Source organism: Lepisma saccharinum, chromosome 14, assembly GCF_977018435.1.
Source record: "Lepisma saccharinum chromosome 14, izLepSacc3.1, whole genome shotgun sequence".
NCBI classification, from domain to species: Eukaryota; Metazoa; Arthropoda; class Insecta; order Zygentoma; family Lepismatidae; genus Lepisma; species Lepisma saccharinum.
In genome coordinates, this window is record NC_139242.1 from 21,405,542 (window position 1) to 21,428,779 (window position 23,238).

A 23,238-nucleotide genomic window follows, 5' to 3' on the forward strand; every position below is an offset into this window, starting at 1 on the left:
ACCCAGTGGTCAGAAGTAGCGCGCTACTGTAGCTAGCTACAAATCTTGTAGCAGTAGCTGTAGTGACGCTACATTTTGAAAATTGTAGCTGTAGCTAACCTACAAAATTCCTGTAGTTGTAGCGAAAATTTCGTTACAGGTACATTTCTTCTCTGCATTTTGAGGAAAACTTTGAATGTGACCACAGTGTCAACGAAAAATTCGACAAAAACACTTACTTTAGCAGGAAGTTCATAAAGACAAAGTCTATTACATGGAAATACGTATAATCTAGATTTCAAATATCTTGATATCCAGATAACTAATCTGGACTGGCAAAAATGACTATATTCTGGCTAACAAGATACGTTTTTTGAGCTGAATTGATATTTTGGGGAGAAACGTACCTCGTTTGCTGCACCCCTGGGGAGAAAACTCCTTTGCGCCATCCCAGAAACAAATCCCCTGGATATTCAAGGTATAAGAGAGAAGTAAATGTAATTAATTACTGTGTAAAACACATCTTGTAGAGCAAAAACGAGTGATCAATGGATGGACAATGACAAAGCAATAGTGTCAGAATGCAACAGCTCAGTACGTTAACAGCACTGATCATTATTAGTAGCTACCAGCAAGAAATTATTGTTTCAAGAATGATAGACAAACACTTACTGGATTTACAATTATTTTCGTCATAAGATTTGTTCATAAATTTTAAAGTTGCAATACGTTTAGAATGTTTCCTCAATACATTTTATGATATTGTAAAAAGTATGTACAGTACGGGTTATTGGACTTTTCTGCAGAAACGATAATTTTCTTTAGTTAATATACAGTTTCGAAATGTATGTCTTTCTTCTACTTTTACGTCGTTTTTCTGTAAAATTTCCTAATCATGACAATGAGGATGAATGGTTTATTTTGTTATTCTGTTATCTAGAGTCCGCTTTCTGCCACTTTTGCTAATTGTGAGAATGAGGATGAATGATGATGATGATGATGAGTAGTGTGGGGAATGGAGGAGCAGGAGGATCCCATCCTCCCAACTAGGCGTCTATCTTAGTTTTTGTTTTGAGTCTACTTTATGCACAGATAAGCTAATCAAGATTGGATCAGAATCACTAGTGCCTCTGCCAAGTATTGAACCTGGGGCCCTTTGATTACAAGGTAACAAAATTTCTACTGTGTCTTCAGGGAAGCATTCCCAACAGGAAACTTATGTAAAGCATTGCTCCACCTGTTGCTCATATAGCTATACCAAAGAAGCTATACCATCCCCCAGCTATCCGCAATGTTAGAGCAAACATCTAATGAATTACGGGAATTAAAAATAATAAATAATGATTTACTTTCCAGTAAGTACAAGTACTAGGGACTTCTTTTGAATGTCAATGTGGTTGTTTCAAGGTTTTTATGCAGCAGTAGTGAGTAGCGCACATGAGTAGCGTAGCGAGCTACTTTTTGGTAAATGAGCTGTAGCAGTAGCAAAGCTACATTTTTGGACGAGTAGACGAGTAGAGGTAGCTGTAGCAAAGCTACTTTTAAAATGTAGCGTTCTGATCACTGCACATACCTTACAGAGAATAAAGTGGAGAATAATTGAAGTAAGAAATTAAATAGAGTTGATGGTCCTAGCTAGCATCTGATCCAGGAACTGAGATCATGTGAGGCTGTTGAGAGCTTTGGGACCAAGAAGATTCGATTTTCTTTTAAAATACATTTCCTTACTCCAGTTATTCTCTACCTTGTCGTCCATAAGGAATGTGTAATATATTTATATCTCCTCCCATCTTTACATTGATGTACAATTTTGATTCGTAATTGATGTCGCAATTTTAAAACACACCATGGAAAACTCAACACTATTGCATAGGGAAACTCCAGGTGATTGATTTCTTTAGAATCTTCTTGCTCAGTTGTCTCCTTGTGATGCCACCACTAATACATCCCATTCCCTTGTTCTCCAATTTTCATAAGGTAACTTCCATAGTTCACTCCAAGAAATTTCCAGTAAGAAATAAAACAAGGAACAGAAAACTTACCTGGAAAAACTTCACTTCTAGAAGTAGAATGTGTCAGTTCAATTCAAACATCTGGATGTCCTTGCACCATCTACCACCATGCTTTCTATCTGATACACTATGCAAATGTTGTCATTCACTGTATGCTTATTTCGGTTAATAAAACGAGCCAAACGTAAAAAAACACAAAAATAACGTAACTGGCAAATTAAAGCACAAGTACCAACAGGTGTTTCAATTAAAATAAATTAAAAAAAAACAAATGTTTATATGTATTGTAAGTCTTTAAAGCTTCTCTATTAAATAAAAAGCTTTCTCATGCACATATATTAAACGTAAATCATAAACACAAAATGGCATGCCATTAATGTTGTGTGACTAACTCGGGAGAATTGTTGTAAAAACTTTTGGTAATTAGAATAATACTCATAATTTTCATCAAGTTTTCATGTTTAAACTTTTTTCTCACTATATGATGACAAAAATACTGTCACCATAATTGTGTTTTAGGAAAAAATTGTCTTGCATATACAATTTAAGCAGCATACATAAAGTACCTCAAATTGCAAACCAAAAGTTCTTCACGCAATTTTATTATCTACTTGCATAATAATATTTAATGCAGGGTTATTGAAATAGGTTTTTAGTAACACTAAAACCTATGATCATTAGTCACTATTTCAGTACAAATGCAGAATACATCCAAGCAAAAAATGCACAAATTTGGGTATATTAAAAAATTCAAACATGTTGCTGATAAAATAATTAGACTACACATATGTAATCCAAAGTTGCAATGTAGTTTTGCATATGGGTGAAGATTTAAATCCGTCATCTTTAAGTTAAATATTACATGAAAAAATAAATAAATAAAATAACTTGTGGCAGGTTTTATCTGGAACCATATAACAGTTGAAAGACTGGCAATAGGTCCTCATTATGAGAAAAGCATACAATGAATAATACAGATGGAAGCAACGAGGACATATTCAAACTTACATGCATTTACCAGAACTCAGCAAGAAGTAAAAATAATAATGTACAGTGCTCACGTACCAGTTGGCCATAATTAAAGTCTCCCCACTCAGAGCCCGTTCTAAGCAAGGGATTGCACTGAAACTTGGTATAGAGGCTATGTATATCATAAGGAAGCGAAAGCTGACAAAAAAAGTTAAAATTTTCACCACCAGGTGGAAATGTGGCACTGAAATCTGGTGCACAGTGAACAACATCCTGCTGTTGAACATTGATCATGTTGTATTATGCTTCCAAACGGTTCATTCACGATGAGGGTGCGCATATTGAACACACAAACTAAAAATAAAGTTTTCCAGGTCAGACTAGTGGCTGTTGTTGTTTCAGTGCATCTCCACCTTCGATTCGCGCCCCCATGGTCTCTATAACAAGTACTGCAATCCATTGCTTCGAACAGGCTCCAGATGATTGTGAGTAGGGGAATTTTTAAGTTTGACCACCCAGTACATAAAGAAAGGACTCCATCAATAACGAGCGGCTAGGGACAGCCTTAGCAACTTGGAAATACATGCTAACAGCACCAAATCTTACATGCCTAACCTATCCACATATGCATATAATAGCTTAAATAAGCAAAAACTTAACCTGACTAACATATTTACATGCTTATTTCTGATATTATATGCCTATGTGGATAGGTTAGGCATGTAAGGTTTGGTGCTGTTAGTATATATCTTCTAACTTGGTAAGACTGTTGCTAGCCGCTCGTCCATGAGTGCTATAAAGTACAAAATGAATCTACCGGGAGGCCAAGAGAAGTTCACATGCACACACAAATCATTAACATTGTTAACATAATAATAATAATCACCTTTGTTGGGTGAATGTGTGTTGGCGTCAAGGACTGTTCTTACAACTAACAGAATACAAAAAAAGAAAAATGTTACAATGTAGAATTCCTGAAGATGACAACAGGTTGGCCTCTACTTCCTGCTGGCAGTTTCATCTTGAACTATCCGACAATTCCCTCTTTGCGTACTTTTGAAATTTAGAACTTTATTTTACTTCTTGCTCAATCCTGGCAGTTGCATGCAGCTCTGAATATGTAATGCTCTTTTATTTGGATGGTCAGTGTGAGAATGGGACTAACATTAGTGAAAGTGCTACCTCAGAAGTGTTAAGTTTTGATTATTATGAAATAATCATGTACAGAAATGAAAAAAATGGCTGAATGTTACTTGAAATAGAACTCAGTATTTCAGATGGGACAGACACAAAATAACAGTAGGTTGTGACCAGTATGAAATGCATGATTGCCAATAACCAAAATTGTACCAATATGAAAAAATGGAAAACACTGTGCAACAAAAATAATGAATTCATTCATTTCCTTTATTAGTGAATGATCTTGATGGTCTTACCTTGTTTGACAAAATCTGCATGCATGAAGTAATCCACTTCTACATATTTGTAAAAACAACAACAAAATAACGGAACTGTGCACTCAATTTACAGACCTATCGCAACTGTAAAACTAGTAGCAATTTTATATATTCCATTCTCTTGTTGCTATTATTAACATTAATTATCATAGCAGAAATTGTCAGTCTAGGTATTTTAATTTGGGCTTTCACCAAGGAGACAACATTACAGTGACTAAAGCTGACTAGATTTACAGCAGTGAAAAGCTTACGACCGAGAGGATCTTGAGAGAATGCATATTTTAATGACACTGTTCAAAGTAACATATTTGCAGTATTGGGAATAAGGTTTGTATCTTTCATAACTTTCTGTCCTTTTCTGCCACATATGAAGACAAACGATTTTGTGTAACGTATTCCCAAATTAATGGGAAAGTTTCCCCACACAAAATTCACTTGTCACATAATCACAGTATGTAGAAAGTTGGCATCTATGTACATGTGTATGTAACACACCCATATTAGTATTTTGAGCATAAAATGGTATTCCTCTACATGTACTTGTAATTAAATTAGTTCAGTTTTTATGTTGGTATTAGTCTGCTTGTGCTAACGAAATACAAAAGCATCAATTCTCTGCATCTTTTGCATTATTTCTCTCGTCATAAGTCGCAATTTTTCAAATTTAAAATCATCATGAGGATGTTCTGCATCTTCAGAATATGTGACCCATATTGATCATTTTTGCCATCTGTAGTATCCTAATCAATTGAAAGAACCGAGGAAATTTTAATCTGAGTTTCTTTAAAGTCCACTTTATGCACCGATAGGCAAATCAGGACTGAACTTGCAGTTTAAATTTGGATCCGAACCACTATGTGCCTCCACCAGGTATTGAACCTAGGACCCCTTGAGTTTTAGAATTCGGGATGTGAATATTTATGCTACTACAGTAGCAAATACTGACTTGTTAACATAAAAACTGTTGTTACATATTTAATAATAACTGAATTAAAATATCGTTAACTGATTGTGCTCCTATATTTTCATCTAAAATATGTAAGATTCTGGCAAGGAAAATTTTTTGCCTGCCACTTGAATATACCCTTCGTGAACTGGTAAAAGTTCAAATATTGCAAATTATTCTGGAATAGTTTGTTTTTGAAAAAATGGGAAATTAAACACAAAGCTTCCACTGTATTTATAGGGATGATGTTAATTCCATAAAATTTCAAAACTCGCCAAATTTACTAAATGTTGTTGATACAGATTATGTAAGATGACCAAATTGTAATAGAAATATACTTGATCATCTTTGCACGCACTGTCCATTGTACTTCAATTTGAATGCACCACAAGTACATACAGTGGAACCAAAATTTTACACTTTCATCTTGGTCGTGAAAACCGTAAAATCGAGGTTCCACTGTATCAAACTTATTATTACTATTTTAATACGAAACTGTTTCGCATGTTTCACTTTTCAGAAATTTCAGTTAGACGAAACTCCAAAACTTAGGCAATAGTCACGTGATGTATCCAGTGACCATAATCAGTATTAGTGATACATTTTTGAGATTTTTACAAATATGAGACTGTTTTTAACCAGACAATACTATTCAGCATCTAATAATTTCACATACAATCTCAAACTAATGATATCAATTGTAAAATGAACACCTTTGCATTTGAAGGGAGGGGGTTTAAAATCTAAGTAAAAAGGAACATGTTTTTCATTAGCATTGCAAGACTTACCGGAGTCTGGGGATTGCTGAGCTGCTAGCTGCGATAAAACTTTGTTCAGAATGGGTGACTCCCCTAGCTGGTCATCTGCAATAATGAATAATTACACTTCCAGCAACAAAAATAAACAAACTGACTTACAATATAAAATTACTAGAGGTGAGTAGAATTACATGTATGTGGATGTTGCTGATCTCCGTGGTGGAGTGGTTAGCACAGCACACTGCATGTTGGATATATACTCCACTATACACTGGATGTTCTTTGAGTGTGTCCCTTCATCAACTTCATCATATCATCACTCACCCTCATTGCTGCATTTAGCCAAAAAGTGGCAGAAAAGAGATGTTAAATAAGAAAAATCAAATAAAATTGGTGGATGCTTTTTCTAGTCCAGTATATTTTTAAGTATACAAAAATGCTGATTTTTTAAAATTAATCACCAAAATTGGGTGCAAAAAATGAATTTCATGTTTAAATGGTCATGTTCTCATTATCTCATCAGTGAATATAAAGTTATTTTAAAACAAAACTTAACATGGCATATCTGCACAACGGAGGAAAGAGGTTGATTATGGCTCATGAAGGTGAGTATTAGTGATGATATGATAAAGGGACACACTGAAAGGCTGGGATTTGAACCTGGGAAACCTGGCATGCTGTGTAACCACTCTACTACAGAGGTTGGCATCAAGGTACATTTTGCAGCAAAGCTATAGGACCGTAGTACACGCAAACCTATAGCAAGGAAGGGAGCATGAAATAAGGTACTAATGTGAAACATGTTAAAACATAAAATTAAATTTCCTGACTTTTTATTTGTTGAAACTGTTAACATGAAAATCAGAACAAAAGGCCCAATATGTAACAGTATATGTGTTGACTCAATTTCATATCAAGATGTTAAGGCAGTGATGACAACAGCAGCAGCAATAATTAAAAAAAACCTCCACAGCCTATAATGTAAGTCCTATGTAGTCCAGTCTTACATATCACTGTTCCTGACAAACAGTCAACTTAAATTCAATTAACAGATACATTAAGTAGGGCTGAGCTGATACCACTTTGAACCGATTCCGATACTCTTACCGATTCCCACCGATACCGATACAGATTCTTGAAATAATAAAAAAAAATGTTAAAAATATTGATCAATATTGGTGTGTAAACATTCTTCTGCAATTATATGCATCAAATTACAAAGAAATTTGCTTTAGAATATTCAAGAATTACATCATAACATGAAAATAGATGTTATGTCAGTACAAAATATAATTTTTGGCTCAAAATAAAAAGAAAGTTTGATTTTTTGCATAATTTTGAGGATAATTAGACTCCACGACAGTGTCGCGTGGCATATTTGTGGACCCCGTGAAAGACCAATATGCCAGAAAATTATCGGCAGATGAATCCCAACCGATACTTTCCCATACAGATACCACTGGTATCAGCATCAGCTCAGCCCTAACATTAAGTCTAATTTCTATTATATACAATGCAAGATGTAAAGCATTATCTTATTACTAAATGGAAATTTCTTGTGTCAATTTCTGTTTTATAAAGCGACACTTCATCTTTATATGTACACATATGTATTTAAGTATTTATTAACGGTTTTCCAACACAAATATAAATAGAACTTACTTTGTGCTTGTGAAGCCACTTCCTTAAGTTTAGCTACCGCTGGAAGCAAAGGATCTTTGGAGGGTTCCAAACCATCTAATTCTATATCTTGACCTACTCTTTCAAGGTCGCCATCTTGGAATGAGGAATCGTCACCATCCCCAACCTCAGCATAGTCATCGCCTTCATCCTTGACATGGACTCCTTCCATGTAGTCTGAAGACAAGGATGACGACTTTGAAGAATCTTCTCCAATGCCAACGTTACAATTTGATGTGGTCCCACCGAGAGAGTCTGCTTTCTGGCCCAGAATAGACTGAAGCATTGGTACAGGCCGAGGTCTCTTTGTTGGTGGAGCATTGCTTTCACCATCTTCACTTGGTGTCCTTTTACCTTCCAGCTACAATAAATAGTCAACGATTACAGGTGCTAATAGTCCGCTTGTCATTTTAATGGTAAACAGTATTTGATACATGACAAAAAAAAAAAAAAAAAAAAAAAAAAAAAAAAAAAAAAAAAAAAAAAACCTCCGCAACACAAAACACATCACAATCAAACATATTTTAAAAAATAATTCCAAGCTTTTGGATCCACCTCAGTGCCATTATCTGGCTATCTCTCGACCAGACCTGATGACGACTTCCAGTGGAATTGAAAGCTTGGACATATTTTATAAAGTGTGTTTTGTGTTGCAGTCAAGAAAATATGGGCCCCAAGTTCTGATTGTTTAATTCCAAATTTATCATGGTGCGCAGACATTTTTTTATGTGGTTCGATTTCTAATTATGTCTGTTAACACATACTTCAGTGTCCTAGTGATTACTTACTGCATGTTTTCTGGAGAAGGATGTTTCCCCTTCTACATGCTCCTTTATGATTCTTTATTTGCAAGCAGGTAGTTTACTGTCATCTTAGATACGGACTGCTGCTAAGGCTATCTACTTCACATGGGTGAGGTACAAAGGGATTTTCGTTGCTAAATTAATGCTTTCGTTGTTAGGTGAGGCAGGTCGGATTTGGGGCTTGTATCATTAAAATAACATCCCTAACTGCTTTAAATACCTGATTACATAAAATCTGATAATCCCATTCTGCCAGAAACCAAAAACAGCTGCTGGCATAAGCTACTTTTCAAATCATAATTCCTGTGGTAAATAATACTTAGTGAAGTTTCTAACTCTACTAATAGTTTCTTGAAGCTTTGAACGTACTTCCAGAACAGTTTTCAGTATTCTAAAGCACTTTCTAATACTCCTATAAAACTTTCTAAAAATAATTAAACATTCAGAACCATTACCAAAATATGGTATGTAACTACTCTAAGGTACAGATCATTCCATTCTAAACCTCTCTAGTTCCAAAAAATCAAATAAATATCATATGCATTTGGTTTAAAAATTGAAAATTTTAATATACATACTAAATTAGGATCAAATTATATGATTTTTGTTACTGATCCTGATAAGTGTATTAATCTATTATAAAAATGAAAAAGTTATTAAAAAATTAACGAATGAATGTGACTGAATGACTACTTAATTTGTTATTGCTTTAAAAATAAACTGTGCATTTACAAACTAAAAATTACAGTCATATTTTGCAACTTGCAAGATAATTTTAAAAGGTACCTTTCGCAAGACTGGAATTTGAAAATGATAGCACTGTGATTTGCTGTTGTGGCGACAAGCAAACTTACCCTGTCCTTCGTAACTTTGCTAACATCTGACAGACCTCGGATTTCCAGCATTCCTGCCGTTTGCAAAAGTTTTGGTATTTGCTCTTCCTCAACCATGACTTGTCCATTGTACATAAAACTTAACAATGCTTGTAGTTCCTGGAGCCCCACGTCCTTTAAAATTATGATGGGATGCTGACATGGATTTTCCTTATAAACAAAAAAGAAAAACACATATATTTGTTCATCAAATATGAAATATAAATTCAATAAATACATTGAAACATATTTAAAGTTAATGATTCCGAAAGAAATAACATGTTGGCAATGAAGAAAGAAAATATACTTTGCAATATTAATATTCTTTACTTCGACCAAATTATAGGTATTTAAGGTTGTGTGTACCTCTTGCGACCATCAGTGACAGTTTTTTACTTGTGTCATCAAATTTACTACTTGAATAAATTATGTATTCTTATTCAGGAGGAGTTTCTACTATAAGATCAATACCTTCATGTTAAAAAATCTTAAAATTAAAAACTCAGTGAATTTTAGTATATTTTTATTTAAGAAGCAATATTAATTCTTATGTATAGGGTGATTCCCTCACTAGAGGCCTCAAACTTTTGTCTATAAAACTTCCATTTACTTAAGTTTGTCTTGAAAAAAATTGTATGCATACCTTGAACTATGTAAAACAGGATCTAACCCCTCGCAATAGGTTTGGACTCTTCCAGAGACCTTCATTTGTTTTGTTCTGCAACAATGCATCTCCGTAGTATTGGCTCGAATGTATAGGGATTACAATGTACACAATCAAAGAGCATGTGTTCCTCGATCGCAAATACTGGCAAACTGATTCATTTAAAGCATGTCAAAGGGCATTTCAGACTGAATTTTGTGTGAGACGTGTATCTTCAAAGTGTTGTATCCAGATATTGGTAAGAAAGTTAGGGACAACAGAAAGTCTTGTCACAGCACTCAGGAGACTAGAAAATGTCTGAAGATGTAAAGGAGTGATTACTGGCATCACCATCAAAATCTTTGCGAAGACTTTCCCAAGAAACTAATCTCCCATATTCCACATGTCAAAAAGCTGCAAAAAAGATCAAAACTACACACTTACCGCATGTCATATGTTCAAGAATTGCAACTGACAGACCATGAAAAATGTGTGCAGTTTTGTTTATGGTTTCAAAATTTTCTTACTCAGAATCCTGGGATTTTAGTCCTCACTTGGTTTACGGATGAAGCATGGTTTCATCTGAGTGGCTGTATAAACTCTCAAAACACACGCATATGGGCAGAAGAAAATCCTCGTGCAATACATGAACAACCTTTGCATTCTCAGAAAATTGGAGTGTGGTGTGGAGTGTCTCGTAGGCGAATTATAGGCCCTATTTTTTTTTGAACAAATGGTTAACACTGAAGTCTACCTGGGATATTCACTGAGTTTGTCAATTAGTTAACAGATGATGAACTAACTGATGGATATTTCCAACAAGACGGTGCGACATGTCACACTTCAAATTTAAGCATGAGAGAAATTAAAAGTTTTTTTGGAGACCGAATTATCCTTGGCCACCAAGATCTCCTGATCTCACCCCACCCCACTTCTTTCTTTGGGGCTTATTGAAGGGAAAAGTATACAGAAATAAACCATGCACAATCGCAGCCCTGAAAGAAGCTATACGTCAAGAGATTGAAGCCATTACTGATGTCACTTTAAGAAAAGTATTCCAGAATTTGGAGACGTATACAAGATTGATTTGACTTGAATTTAAAATTTTGGGTGCATCAGCACTAACGCTATTTTGCACCTGTCACATTATACGAGGTCCAGCCCCTTATCGTTACACATAACAACTCTAATTGTATAACTAAAAGCATAAAATATTAAAATCTTCTGACTTTCGTTAAAAACTGAGACTGTAAAGGAGCACTCAGCACAAATAAGGACAAAACACAGGACAACACAAACTAAATTATACTGGCCATGGGGCCAGTCGCCAGAGCCTCATTAGTCTGCAGTTCAGGGTGTACTACATGGAAGTGAGGTTGACTATTGGGTGCACTATGCGGAAGGAGCACCCCTTACACCCCACATGTACAAGAGTACTTCCATGTGGAAGGGGATCATTGTCAGCATCGCATATGAGCAGATCCTGTTTTACATTGTTCAAGGTATGTGCATACAAATTTTCAATACAAACTTTAAGAAAATGGCAGCTTTATAGACAAAAGTTTGGGGCCTCTAGCGAGGGAATCACCCTGTACTATTGTAAAATATGAAGTCAATTATGCTAATTTTATTTGCATTTAAACACAGGTGTTAGTTACAATGACATAATTGAAATCTTTGCATATTGTCTGTGTAGTTATCTTAAGAACCTTTAATTTGCAAATATATTTTAACTTTTAAGGCTCTTCAAAAATATGTATGTGCACTACATTAAAATATTGAGCAAGTAAAGAATTTCAAAAGTTATTATTTATTTTATGATAGTAACAAGCAACGTGCACTATCAAGAGAAGTAATATGGTTGCTAAAAAATCTGAAGCAGGAAGAATAGTAAATTAATCAAAGAAAGAATATGCCATTACCTTAAATGCTTCAAGTATTGTAAGATGAACTAAATGTTCTTCAATTGGTTCACTGTTCATTCTATCTTAAAAGTATATTCATTCTAAAAAGAGAGTTTCATGTTGAAATGAAGGTTCATTCTTTACATACTATTGACCAACCAAACCAAACTTACCTTTAATAATTTCTTGAAGTATAAACTGCATGCTGACAAAACCACTTTATGAGCTTTCAAACTATGTCCCTCACAAGCAATTGTTACATCTACAAAATCTTCATCTCCCCACAATGCATCCAAGGAAGTTAAAATGTTGTCTGAAAAATTATTCCACTTTAAACAATACTGTTTCTTCTCTGTCATGTTTGTGCTCTCTTCAAACCTGAAAAAATTAAATACAATAAATAAATAAACAAACAAATGAACCAAAAAATACAATCTTTGTGATAAAATTATAAATGTTTCAAATTATATGAATAAATGATCTTGAAAAAGTAAGTTAGGTATCCTTGCTTGTGTTTGTTTTTAAGTCCATTTTATGCCAGGCCCATAGCTAGAGGGGGGACAGGGGGGCAACTGGACCCCCTGGGAGCCTTGTTTGCCCCCCCTGTGAAAAATACAGAACACATTCCTACCAGGAATTCTCACTAATATTTACAATTATATCATGTGTTACTCTAGAAACATAACAAAGACACTTATTGATCTTGTGATTTATTAGGGTGTATGGGATTAAGTATAATGTTGTATCAGGATTGGAGGAAAAAATTCCCTTCCAGATCCAGACTTCGGGAAATGATTTCACAATTTTCAGTATCTAGAACAGTTGTGACATTTTGAGTAGTCTTGTATTAAAGGTGCCTAATGTGTTCGGATGTTTTTCTTGGATGTGTTGCTATGAACTTGGAACTGCTTAATTTTTTGTTTCCCAAGTCTGCCTTTTGGTAATAGTGATTCATGTGGTAGAGAGAGGGAGTGTTTTTCTGCCACTTCTAGCTAATCCCAACAATGAGTGATGACGTGAAATTGATGAAGAGACACTCATAAACAGTGTCGCAACCACAGGGGTCATTGTCCCCCCCTTCCCCGACGGAAGTCCTTACTAGGAGAAGCAAACATCGAAGTAAAAAAAAATAAGACTAGGAGAATCTAAGAATAGCAGGACAATTGGATACTCATGATGGTTTTCACGTGTTCCTTGCATTTTTCTTCCAGACGGCCAAGGGCACTTGCAAGGGGCACACATGGGGCAATTGTGCTCCCCCTTCGATTTCAAATTTTATACAAATAAAAATACATTGCGTAATTTTTTTTTGATATGAATTAATGATGGCACTGTAATCCAAGAAGTCATTGATCAATCAAAGGATTCCTATTTGTTTGTCAGGTTTCAAACACATGCATTTCACCTATAATTCTCACACAATATTTTGTAAATTTGTTAACCTAACCAGTAAGCAAACATTGTCTGTAGTGATGCAAGAGTCTCCCTTGAAAGAAATAGAGTCTGTGGTGGACTACGGAACCCATGTTTTAATGTTTTAGCAAGTACAAGAAAAGTATTACAATTTTTTACATAATTCATCAAAGTGTAGATAATATGTAATCATTATTATTTAATTAATTCGATTTTTCTTGCATAACAACACAATGGTGTTGTTGGATTCTCGTTAGATTCCTTTGTGCGTAAAAATCTTGCATACTGGAAACTAGAGGGAATCATTATGAAGCATGCTTTATAAAGGGCTCCCTTAATCAGTTCTGCAAAGAGGCCCAAAGCTGTTGGTACATATTAATCGTCTATTAACATTATCGACCTGTAAATATCAAGTAGATACAGTCCCTATTAGCCTATTTTTTTTTCTCTCCTCGTTGGAGTTTCAAGATATCATCCCTTTTCTGTTACTTATCTCTTTTGGGGGAGGGGCCAAGTGCCTCTGTGTACCCTGCTATATCTGCCAATGCAACACAATATATATTAAAAATTTGCCCCCTCTAGGATTGACTTCACCCCCTTCCCCTACAAATAATGCCTGGGTACGGGTCTGCTTTATGCACAGAAAGGCTAATCTGGACTGGACAAAACAGTTTACGGTGGATCCAAACCACTACTTCATTACTAGGTGATGACATTACCAGTACTCCATTGGGAGGTGTAAAATTAAGCTAGGGATAGTCTGATATTGATGCATTAGTACTGGCTGATAAAAGTGGTTCAATTATTCACAAATACTTCCCAACAGATTGATTCTCAGTTCAGTACAAAAAAAATTGGAATTTTCCTTATCTTGGACCAATGTGGTGTTTTAAAATTAGTTCTGTGTTTTGAAACAATTCATTATACATTTTCATGGATAAGACACTGCTTAGCATTCTTGGATCAAGTGACAAAAAAAAAAAAACTTTCAAATTTTGTTTGTGAAGTTTTATTCCATTAGAATCTCTTAGTCACACAAGGATTCTCTTGTGAACACTATTAGACTTTGTATTGTCAACCACACAGTGCATCTCCAGCAAAACCTGCGGCACATTATATTTGAAAGACAACATCTAAGGAGGTTAGACATATGAAAATAAGGATAACAGTATGTTATAGGGAAAACACATTTCTTCAAATTTACAGGAGAAACTACTTAAGGAACTTGATTTTCTGTAGACTTTTGAAAGCTCATAGAAGTGCTTTCTCCCTTCGTTCAACTTATTTGGCCGGTAAATCATGTATTTTTCGACATTAATGTCTCTCCAATGCACAAAAGCTCTTGCCTCCATTACGTTTGACTACGTGAACCAAATGTTCCGTGCGTTCAATGACGTAACCCCCCCCCCCCCCCGTCAGTGTATCCAAACTCGCCATTGTTTTGCCTGCCAGAACATGACAATTTTAACTATGTTTGCCTAACCTCACAGAACCTAACCTTGCGTGCATGGTTCGTGGGGCTATTTATGAATGGTTTGTGGGGCTATCTGTGAATGGTGTGTGGGGCTACGCGTGTGCATGGTTCATGGGGCTATTTATGAATGGTTGTGTATTTATGATTGGTTTGTGGGGTTATCCGTGAATGGTGTGTGGGGCTACACATGCATGGTTTGTGGGACTATCCGTGCATGGTTCATGGGGTTTTCGAACCTGGAAAAAATACAAAATGAGTAACACGAAGGTATGTATTTTTCAGTGAAGAGGTTGCAACACTGGAAACCTACTGATCATGACAACACTAGTCAAGATTTCTCTGCCATATTGTGTGTGAGAGGAACGAACAAAGAGGATGCAACACTGGAAACCATCTGATCATCGACAACGCTAGTCAAGATTTCTTCGCCATATTGTGTGTGAGAGGAATGAACAATAATTACTCGATATGTGGAAATTTGAAGCTATTTTCGTGAAAAAAACGAAATCCCACCTTAAACAATGTTTTGCAATGCATAATAGGCATGTACGAATGTTAAAAATGACTAAATGAAGGAGTGAAATGTGTTTTCCCTATACCATACTGTTACCAAAATAAGTGCACATCAATTTTACCGTGGGAGAGGTCCACTGTAGACACCAAACAATTTTAGGAATAATTTGAGAAACTTATACTTTTGTAAATGATGAAATTCCGATTTTTTTAAAAAAATATTTCAAAAACGTTTCCTGGCATAACAGAAACACCTGTTGCATTAAGAGTACTCTAGAATTGTAGTAAGGTAATATCTTGGATTTTCTTTTTTCAATTATCGACCTCAGCAATAACATCTTCGTTATTAACGGTCAAAAATTGAAAACAAAAAAGCATTTCCTTCACATCTTTTGAAATGGTAATATATCTATTTCTTTTTTTCCAAAATTGTAGGAAATCATCTACCATCACTGTCCATGAGAACTGTGAGATTGCAACGCCAATATTTTTGTTGTTTGTGATTTTTTAAATACTTCGGTGCATTATCACTGGCCACTCTGAAGTGCAATAATGTCCGCAACAACTGACAAAATATGCATCCACGAATGCTTGAAACCAACATATTACCAAGGAAGCTTTAATCAAGACCTATTATGAGAACGTAATCAAACTAATTTGTAAACATTCTGTCGCATTTGTAATATCATAATCGCCTTCATATGCTTTATTATACAATGTTAGCAATCTTGTTACGACTGTCTAAAGAATATTAAAACTGGCATAATATTTACTTACTGAACAAAAACTGTTCGACCAGAATTCGGTAATTTTAATCCTACGCGGATAAATCAAACGAGTAATTAGGCCGGTTGTGAATAGTTTTGTACTTCAGGAAAATATAAATAAAAATGTATTACCAGTTCGTGCTTAACGTGAATGAATTGTATATAAGCGTGGAGGAGTTACATCTGTAGCAAAATTGTCTTACATATTAATCTTGTCTTCTAACTGGAAATTATTCCATTACGGTTAAGGCCATGTTTGTTGCCATGTTAGGTTATTAAATATGAAAGAAACAGCAGCTTTTAATGAATCTACATTCTTTCATTTTCAGTACGATATGCATTATTATGACAGAAACTGCACTAGTATTTTAACTTAGCATTTCATATATATAACAATCACATTTTTCACGAACCTTTTCAATCTGGAAAAGCTGGACTCAAACAGCGTGACCTGTTCCGGCTGATGACCTTGTTACACCTGACACTGACATTCAATATGGCCGCGGTCACCTTATGTCAAAAAATCAACTGTATCACTAATATCAATGTGTATTACTAGAACAAGAAAAAAATAGTTTAGGATGATTTGAATATAAACTTAAGTTGGAATAGATAGAGCTTCATGTTTTTCGATGGAATGATATGAAATGATCAGATTGTCAAAGGAAGAAACTGTTTATAAACCATCAGTTCAAAAGGTCACACAATTCATATATTTTCAAAAATCTTTATGTACTTACTTTTTAATTAATCATCAGCTTTTCAGTTTTTAAAGTAATTTCCTTATTAATGGGCCGTTTCGTACACAATGTTTGTTGTGAGAAAAGTAGGATGCAACTAGGAGCGTAACCTGCGTAGAGGGTAAGGGGCACGTGCTCCAAGCGCCGAAGAGACCAACCTATATATTTAATATGTGGAAAATCTGCTTATAAAGAATAAAGGAAAAGCAGATGTGAAATTGACACCCATTTTCAGGAGAGTGTAAAAGTATATTTATTTACAAACCTAAATGCACTTCATAAGGAAATTGATTGATTGATTGATTTGGAGTTTTAAGCAATGGCGTAGAAAGGGGTGGGGGAGTGGGCGACCGCCGGGACCTCGCGCCTAAAAGGACCTCGCGTCTCATTGCGGGCGCCCTAGTGCATGTTCTTTAATGTTGATTTCCTGCGTCTATCAGTTAGCATAGTAATCTGTGAAACAACAGTTTCTGCTGTTATGTTTCTGCGTGCAATTTTACATGTGTCTAGAAAACAATTTATTTATTGTTTAAAAGTAACGCGTTGGTTTTGTGAAAATTAACAGTAATGCGTTAAGCGCGGCGCTGTAGTAGGTACTATAGGTCTCGCGCGACAACTTGAGCTCTGGGGAAAGTGAAAATCCGAGGAGGCCCTATGGGTTTTGTGGCAGGCTGGTGGAGCAAAATTCCAATGTTGCCATCTACAGATGTAAACGATTAACTGGTCACTCAGTTTAGATGTAGATTTGCATAATTCGGCAAAAGGGGGTTCTGCATTGCGAAGCCAGGCAAGAAATGTGGGAGAAGCCTCGTTTCCCAAGATACTCGCCGATATCCGTGGCGGAGTGGTTAGCACAGTGCGCTACGACGCGAGGAGCCCCGTATTTGAATTCCGACCTGTAGATGGTAGTGTTTTTGTGCGTGTCCCTTCATCAATATCATCACTCATCGTCATCTTCGCGAATAGCCAAAAGTGCCAGGAAAGCGAAGTAAAATAAACCAAATCAATTAATGCAATTTGGATAAAGAGGTTATTAGGGCTAATTCATTGATTGATTTTATTTATTTTACTTCGCTTTTCTTCCACTTTTGGCTAATCGCGAAGATGAGGATTACTGATGATATGACGAAACTGAACACAAAGAACACCCATGCCCAGGGCGGGATTCGAACTCGGAACCTATGACGTCGAAGCGCACTGTGCTAACTACTCCGCCACAAACCGTAAAAAGGGGTTATTAGAAGGCTTGTAAGAGATACTTACGTTCTGTGGACAATACTGTACCTACACCTACTAAAGAAGTTGCGAGGAAAAAATAATCAAATTTCGATTGGGGGTCACATTATGGAAATGTTTACGTGATCTTTGTTTTCCTTATTAGAGAACTGAATCCAATATGAGGTTTTGATGGAGAAATCAGATATTATTGTTATTGATTGATTGATTTGATGTTTTAAGTCCACTTTATGCACAGAAGGCTAATCGGGAATGGACCTACAGTTTAAAGAGGGATCCGAACCACTATGTGCCTCCACCGAATATTATTGTTGTGAGCGCCGATTTCTTTAGAGATATTCGTGACTGCCCAAACACTGGAAGACCCGTGTACTATTTAGACGAAACATATATGTATAAACAAACAACATCATACGGTGATAAAACGTGGGAGTGTGACAAAGACGCGTTGTAAGGCCTTTACCACCAAATGGAAAAGGAAGGAGAGGCTTCTAATGGCAACCATCGACTTAGCACAGTTTCCTGTGGCCTTTCGAAAGTAAAAGATTTGGGGCCCTTAGTGACATATATATATATATATATATATATATATATATATATATATATATATATATATAAACTGCTCGCCATTAAAAATGCAACACCCAGAAGGAGTAATCGGAATCGGACGAAATGTGCACAGTGTGTAGAGGAGAGATGCAGAAAGAAATGATTAGGTGTTCAAGGCCGTCATGCGTCATGTGCGCCTGCCACGCCATCTGGTAAGTGGTACCTGTAGCAGGTCAGATAGGTGCAGACGAGCAGTGAAAGTGCATGGTCGTGAGTGTAGTGTGTTAAAATCGGTCATCAATGCCACGTCGTCGAATACGGCAGCGATTCCAGCAGGTTTCCCAGTTCAATCGCGGCCGAATTGTTGCATACCGTGAATGCGGATTATCCTACCGTGAGATCGGTGCCCGTGTAGGACGGAATGCATCCACAGTGATCCGTGTATGGAACCAGTGGGTCCAGGAAGGCACTGCAGAGCGACGTAGAGGGTCACAACGTCCGCGTCGGACGACGGAACGAGAGGACAGACGTCTGATACGCATGGCCCTTACAGACAGAACGGCCACGTCAACGAGGATTGCGCATGAAGTACGGGATGTTTTACAACGTCCAGTGTCCCCACGAACCGTGCTTCGTCGTTTGGCGAACCGGGGATTTTTTTCCCGGCGCCCACTGTTGCGGATTCCTCTGAAGCTAGAGCATAGGCGTTTGCATCTGAGATGGTGCCAAGACCGTCGTGCATGGATGGCGGAGTGGAATGCTGTAGTGTTCTTTGATGAATCCCGCTTCTGTATACAACATCATGATGGACGTACACGCGTGTGGCGGCACCAAGCCACTAGGCTTCATGACGCCTGCATCATGCATCATCACACAGGGCCTTCATTGGGTATCATGGTATGGGGTGCCATCGCCATAGGTGTTCGTTCGCGTCTCGTACGCATTCAAGGGACATTGAACAGCCAACGGTACATCACACAGGTTCTCACCCCTGTTGCTGTTCCATTAATCCATGCACTGCATAATGCCACTTTTCAACAGGATAACGCGCGCCCCCATGTAGCAAGGAATGTCCTCGCATTTATGGAAGCTAACCACGTGCCCCTGCTTCCTTGGCCAGCACGTTCGCCGGATATGTCGCCAATTGAACATGTCTGGTCCATGGTGGGTCACCGGCTGGCCCAACTCAGGTTTCCGGCACGTAATGTTGAAGATCTCTGGCACCGTGTGGAAGCCGCTTGGGACGCCATACCGCAAGCAGACATCGATAGACTCATTCTGTCCATGCCTCGCCGTGTTGCAGCAGTTATTGCCGCCCGTGGAGGCTGTACACGCTACTAGCTCCTTTGGGTTATGCAACCATGTTCTACGTGTCACATGTCACACCATCGAGCTCTAACTTTAATCATTTTCTTATCTTATTATGAACTACATATTTGCCAAGTTTCGTGTTTCTATCTCATTTCCTTCTGGGTGTTGCAATTTTAATGGCGAGCAGTGTATATATATCGAGAAGAGAATACCATAACATCCATTACGACATTACGAAAAGGAGAGGGAAGGAAATGGGGGAAGAGGAGTTCGCAGCATTGCGTACAGAGCAAATATGGCCGTAATAGGTTAGAAGATCGATATACATTTTTTTTTCAATTAAAAGAACGTAGTACAGCTTTGCTAAGAAATTTTCTATGTTATCATGGATTCTGGTAACATATATTGAGAATAGCAAGAAATTAGTGCGGTTGCAAACACTGCTTTTGAAGGGCGGGGCTTGTCACTGCCTCCGCGGTCAACTCGAATAATTTCTCCTCAGAACTGAAGTTGTGGCGCGAGACCAGGGCCGTATTACAGCGCCTTGAATAACGTAGTGTGGAAAACGACCCAAGAGACTGGTTCCCCAGACGGATGAGAAGCATAGATGGCAGTGCGATCAATGTCGGTGCTAATTTTCTTATGAAAGTAATGCGGCTTAGTTAGTTTTTGGAATATATTATGTAGATTTGTTTGTCTTGAAAGGCGGTACGTGAATTGATGGAAACAGTTATATTTGTGGAGTGATTTGCAGTCACGAAATGGCATTAATTTGGAAAGAAAAGTAAAATAAAATGAATAAATAAATAGGATGCGTGCGTAACACAAGAAGAAACATCGCAATGTAATTCCGGACGTCAGGTCTTGGACTGTGTATTAGAGTTTATTTTTCTATGTTATTAGAATATAAATAGTATCCTGAGAGATATTTCATACCGAGGCGACAAACCACAAGTGTCGCTTGAAAGCGAGCAGTCGGAAATCAATGCAGCCTTTCGAACCGTAGGGACACAAGCTCTGACTGCACCGTTTCCCCAAGGAGATTTTACCACGCGACACGCGACAAACGATACGAGGATTTCACACCAAAGCGACACGGCTCATTCGGTCCAAGGCAACTTTCATACCGAAGCGACACATGTTGCTTGCAAAGGAGCCAATCAAGAGCAACATTTCACATCGTAGCGGCATGACGGGAAGCACAGGCTAGCGTTCGGTTGGTGAAATCTTCAAGCGATAAGTGTCGCGTGCCGCTTGTCGCTTTGGTGGGCAATCTCACTAAAGCAAGACACTCATTGCATCGCGTATGCGCGAACAACAAACCACGGCAACATGTTGCAAGCTATTGAGGAAATGGCCCAGTTTGAGCGACGCAGAAGCGACAAAGCGACACGTGTGGCTTATCGTGTCGCCTAGATCTGTTGTAATGTGCGGTTTATCGTGTCACCTATCTGTTGTTCGCAAGCAACGCTTGCTAATAGACTGAAGGCACCATGTCGCTTGTCACTTAGTTGGGAACTCCCCCTGTAGCGCGTCGCTTCGGTCTCAGCACCCTTCCTTTAAGGAGCTTTTCGACCGAAGTAACAAGTAGCACGCGAATACGCCATATAACGTGTCTTTTGCTGTTTTGACCCTTATGTGCAATGAATGCTATTTTTCAGTCTGGAAGTGTGTGTCACTAGTGTGACAGTGTGAACATCCCGTGTCGCTTGTCCCATTGGTTTGAAAGTTGCCTTACACTCATGTCGATGGCACTAAGAAAGTTTTGTGGGGTTCCCCTTGTCGTTTCACGCAATCATCATTATCATCATCGCCGCGATTAGTTTAAAGGGGAAGAAAAGAGACAGTAAATATCAAAAATACAAATGCTTCAGTGTGTATATCTTTAAAAGTAATGATGATGATGATAATAATAATGAACCGAATTCATACACAAAAAGACCATTCCACGCGTATTTTTTCTCCCGTACTATTAACGAAAGTAGCCGTATCAAGGTTTGTGGAGGCCCCTGGGGAAAATGTTTTGTGGGGACCCCCCATTTTTTATTATTTTTTACTAGGAGCTTTATTAGCTCAATATGTTAACCATCAATTTTCAGCAGTTGAAATGGTAGTGTAGACCAGATTTTAGAATCAGTAGTCATTCACAATCGAACATATCGCAGATAGATTTGCAGGGAGAATACAGCAGTAAAATAAAGTTACAGGACGATAATTGTAGCGCTATAGCAGCAGTAAAATTCTGCGTCTATATGTCTACAGTCAGTGGCGGCGATTTGGTCCCTACACTGGGAGGGCAAGGTGGCAAAACCAGGGGGGTAAAGACAGTATATTTCCCTTTGTAGATAAGATTTAGCATAGTGCGGGAGCAAAAGTGGCGAAAATTGGCTGGGGGGGGGGGGGGGCAACTGCTCCCCCCTAATCGCCGCCAGAACATTATGAACAGTGAACACCGTAACTACAATATATCAATATATAGTCAATACTAAGGGGGTCCAGACGGAAACAGATAACTGAGCAGTAGACCGTACTTACGTACATAATTTAATAAATGATATTATTTACAATTAAGAGTAAAATATGTCACTACATACGTATATATACTGTCTACTGGACAATTACCGACAGGTTCATTGTGGAAATTGTAGTAACTACACTTTCTTCAAGAAGATTCCCAAAGGCTTAACACTTATAGTACGTAGACACACTTTTCTTGCCTTTTTCACCGAACATTCATCTGTATATCATCGAAGTCCAATTCACGAAGAAGTTCATGTTCAATGCTTAATAAACAAAGATTGGATTGAATGAAACGAAAGGAAACACACAAATATCCATGTATTCAGAATGCATGTCGTATGATTGTTACTTTATGAGAACCTAGTTCAACTGGTGTTTATACATAAATAAATACACACATACATGCAAATTGAATTACTGTGTCAGAACAACAATATGAATATAACAAACGGCTCCCACAAGTCTTTCCGAGCCTTCTGTGCTGCAGCACATCCCTGGGTCCCAACATTTTGTGGTATTTCTTTAAAAGAAATCTGATAACTGAGTCTTAACTTATTGATTGATTGTTAAAAATTATTTGGGTGCATCACAGAGTCTTAACTTATGACTAGACCTCGGATTTAGTTTTTTAACCTACTTATTTTTTCCTTTACAGGTATGTAAGAAATGAAAAGTTAAGTCAGCGTTTAGTT

The 23,238-nt window shown here is 37.3% G+C and overlaps 1 protein-coding gene across 1 annotated transcript in view; it reads right to left on the reverse strand.

The window, feature by feature from the left end:
- The window catches only part of LOC145998720 (uncharacterized), a 56,719-nt gene extending 40,026 nt beyond the window's left edge, over positions 1-16,693 (reverse strand). The window contains exons 1-5 of the mRNA XM_083135229.1: positions 16,604-16,693; positions 12,197-12,401; positions 9,459-9,647; positions 7,784-8,162; positions 6,152-6,226 (exon numbers count right to left, since the gene is read on the reverse strand). Of these exons, the coding sequence (XP_082991355.1) occupies positions 6,152-6,226; positions 7,784-8,162; positions 9,459-9,647; positions 12,197-12,382 (829 nt within the window). The 5' untranslated portion in view covers positions 12,383-12,401; positions 16,604-16,693. The remainder of the gene's footprint in view (positions 1-6,151; positions 6,227-7,783; positions 8,163-9,458; positions 9,648-12,196; positions 12,402-16,603) is intronic.
- Between the last annotated feature and the right edge of the window lie 6,545 nt (positions 16,694-23,238).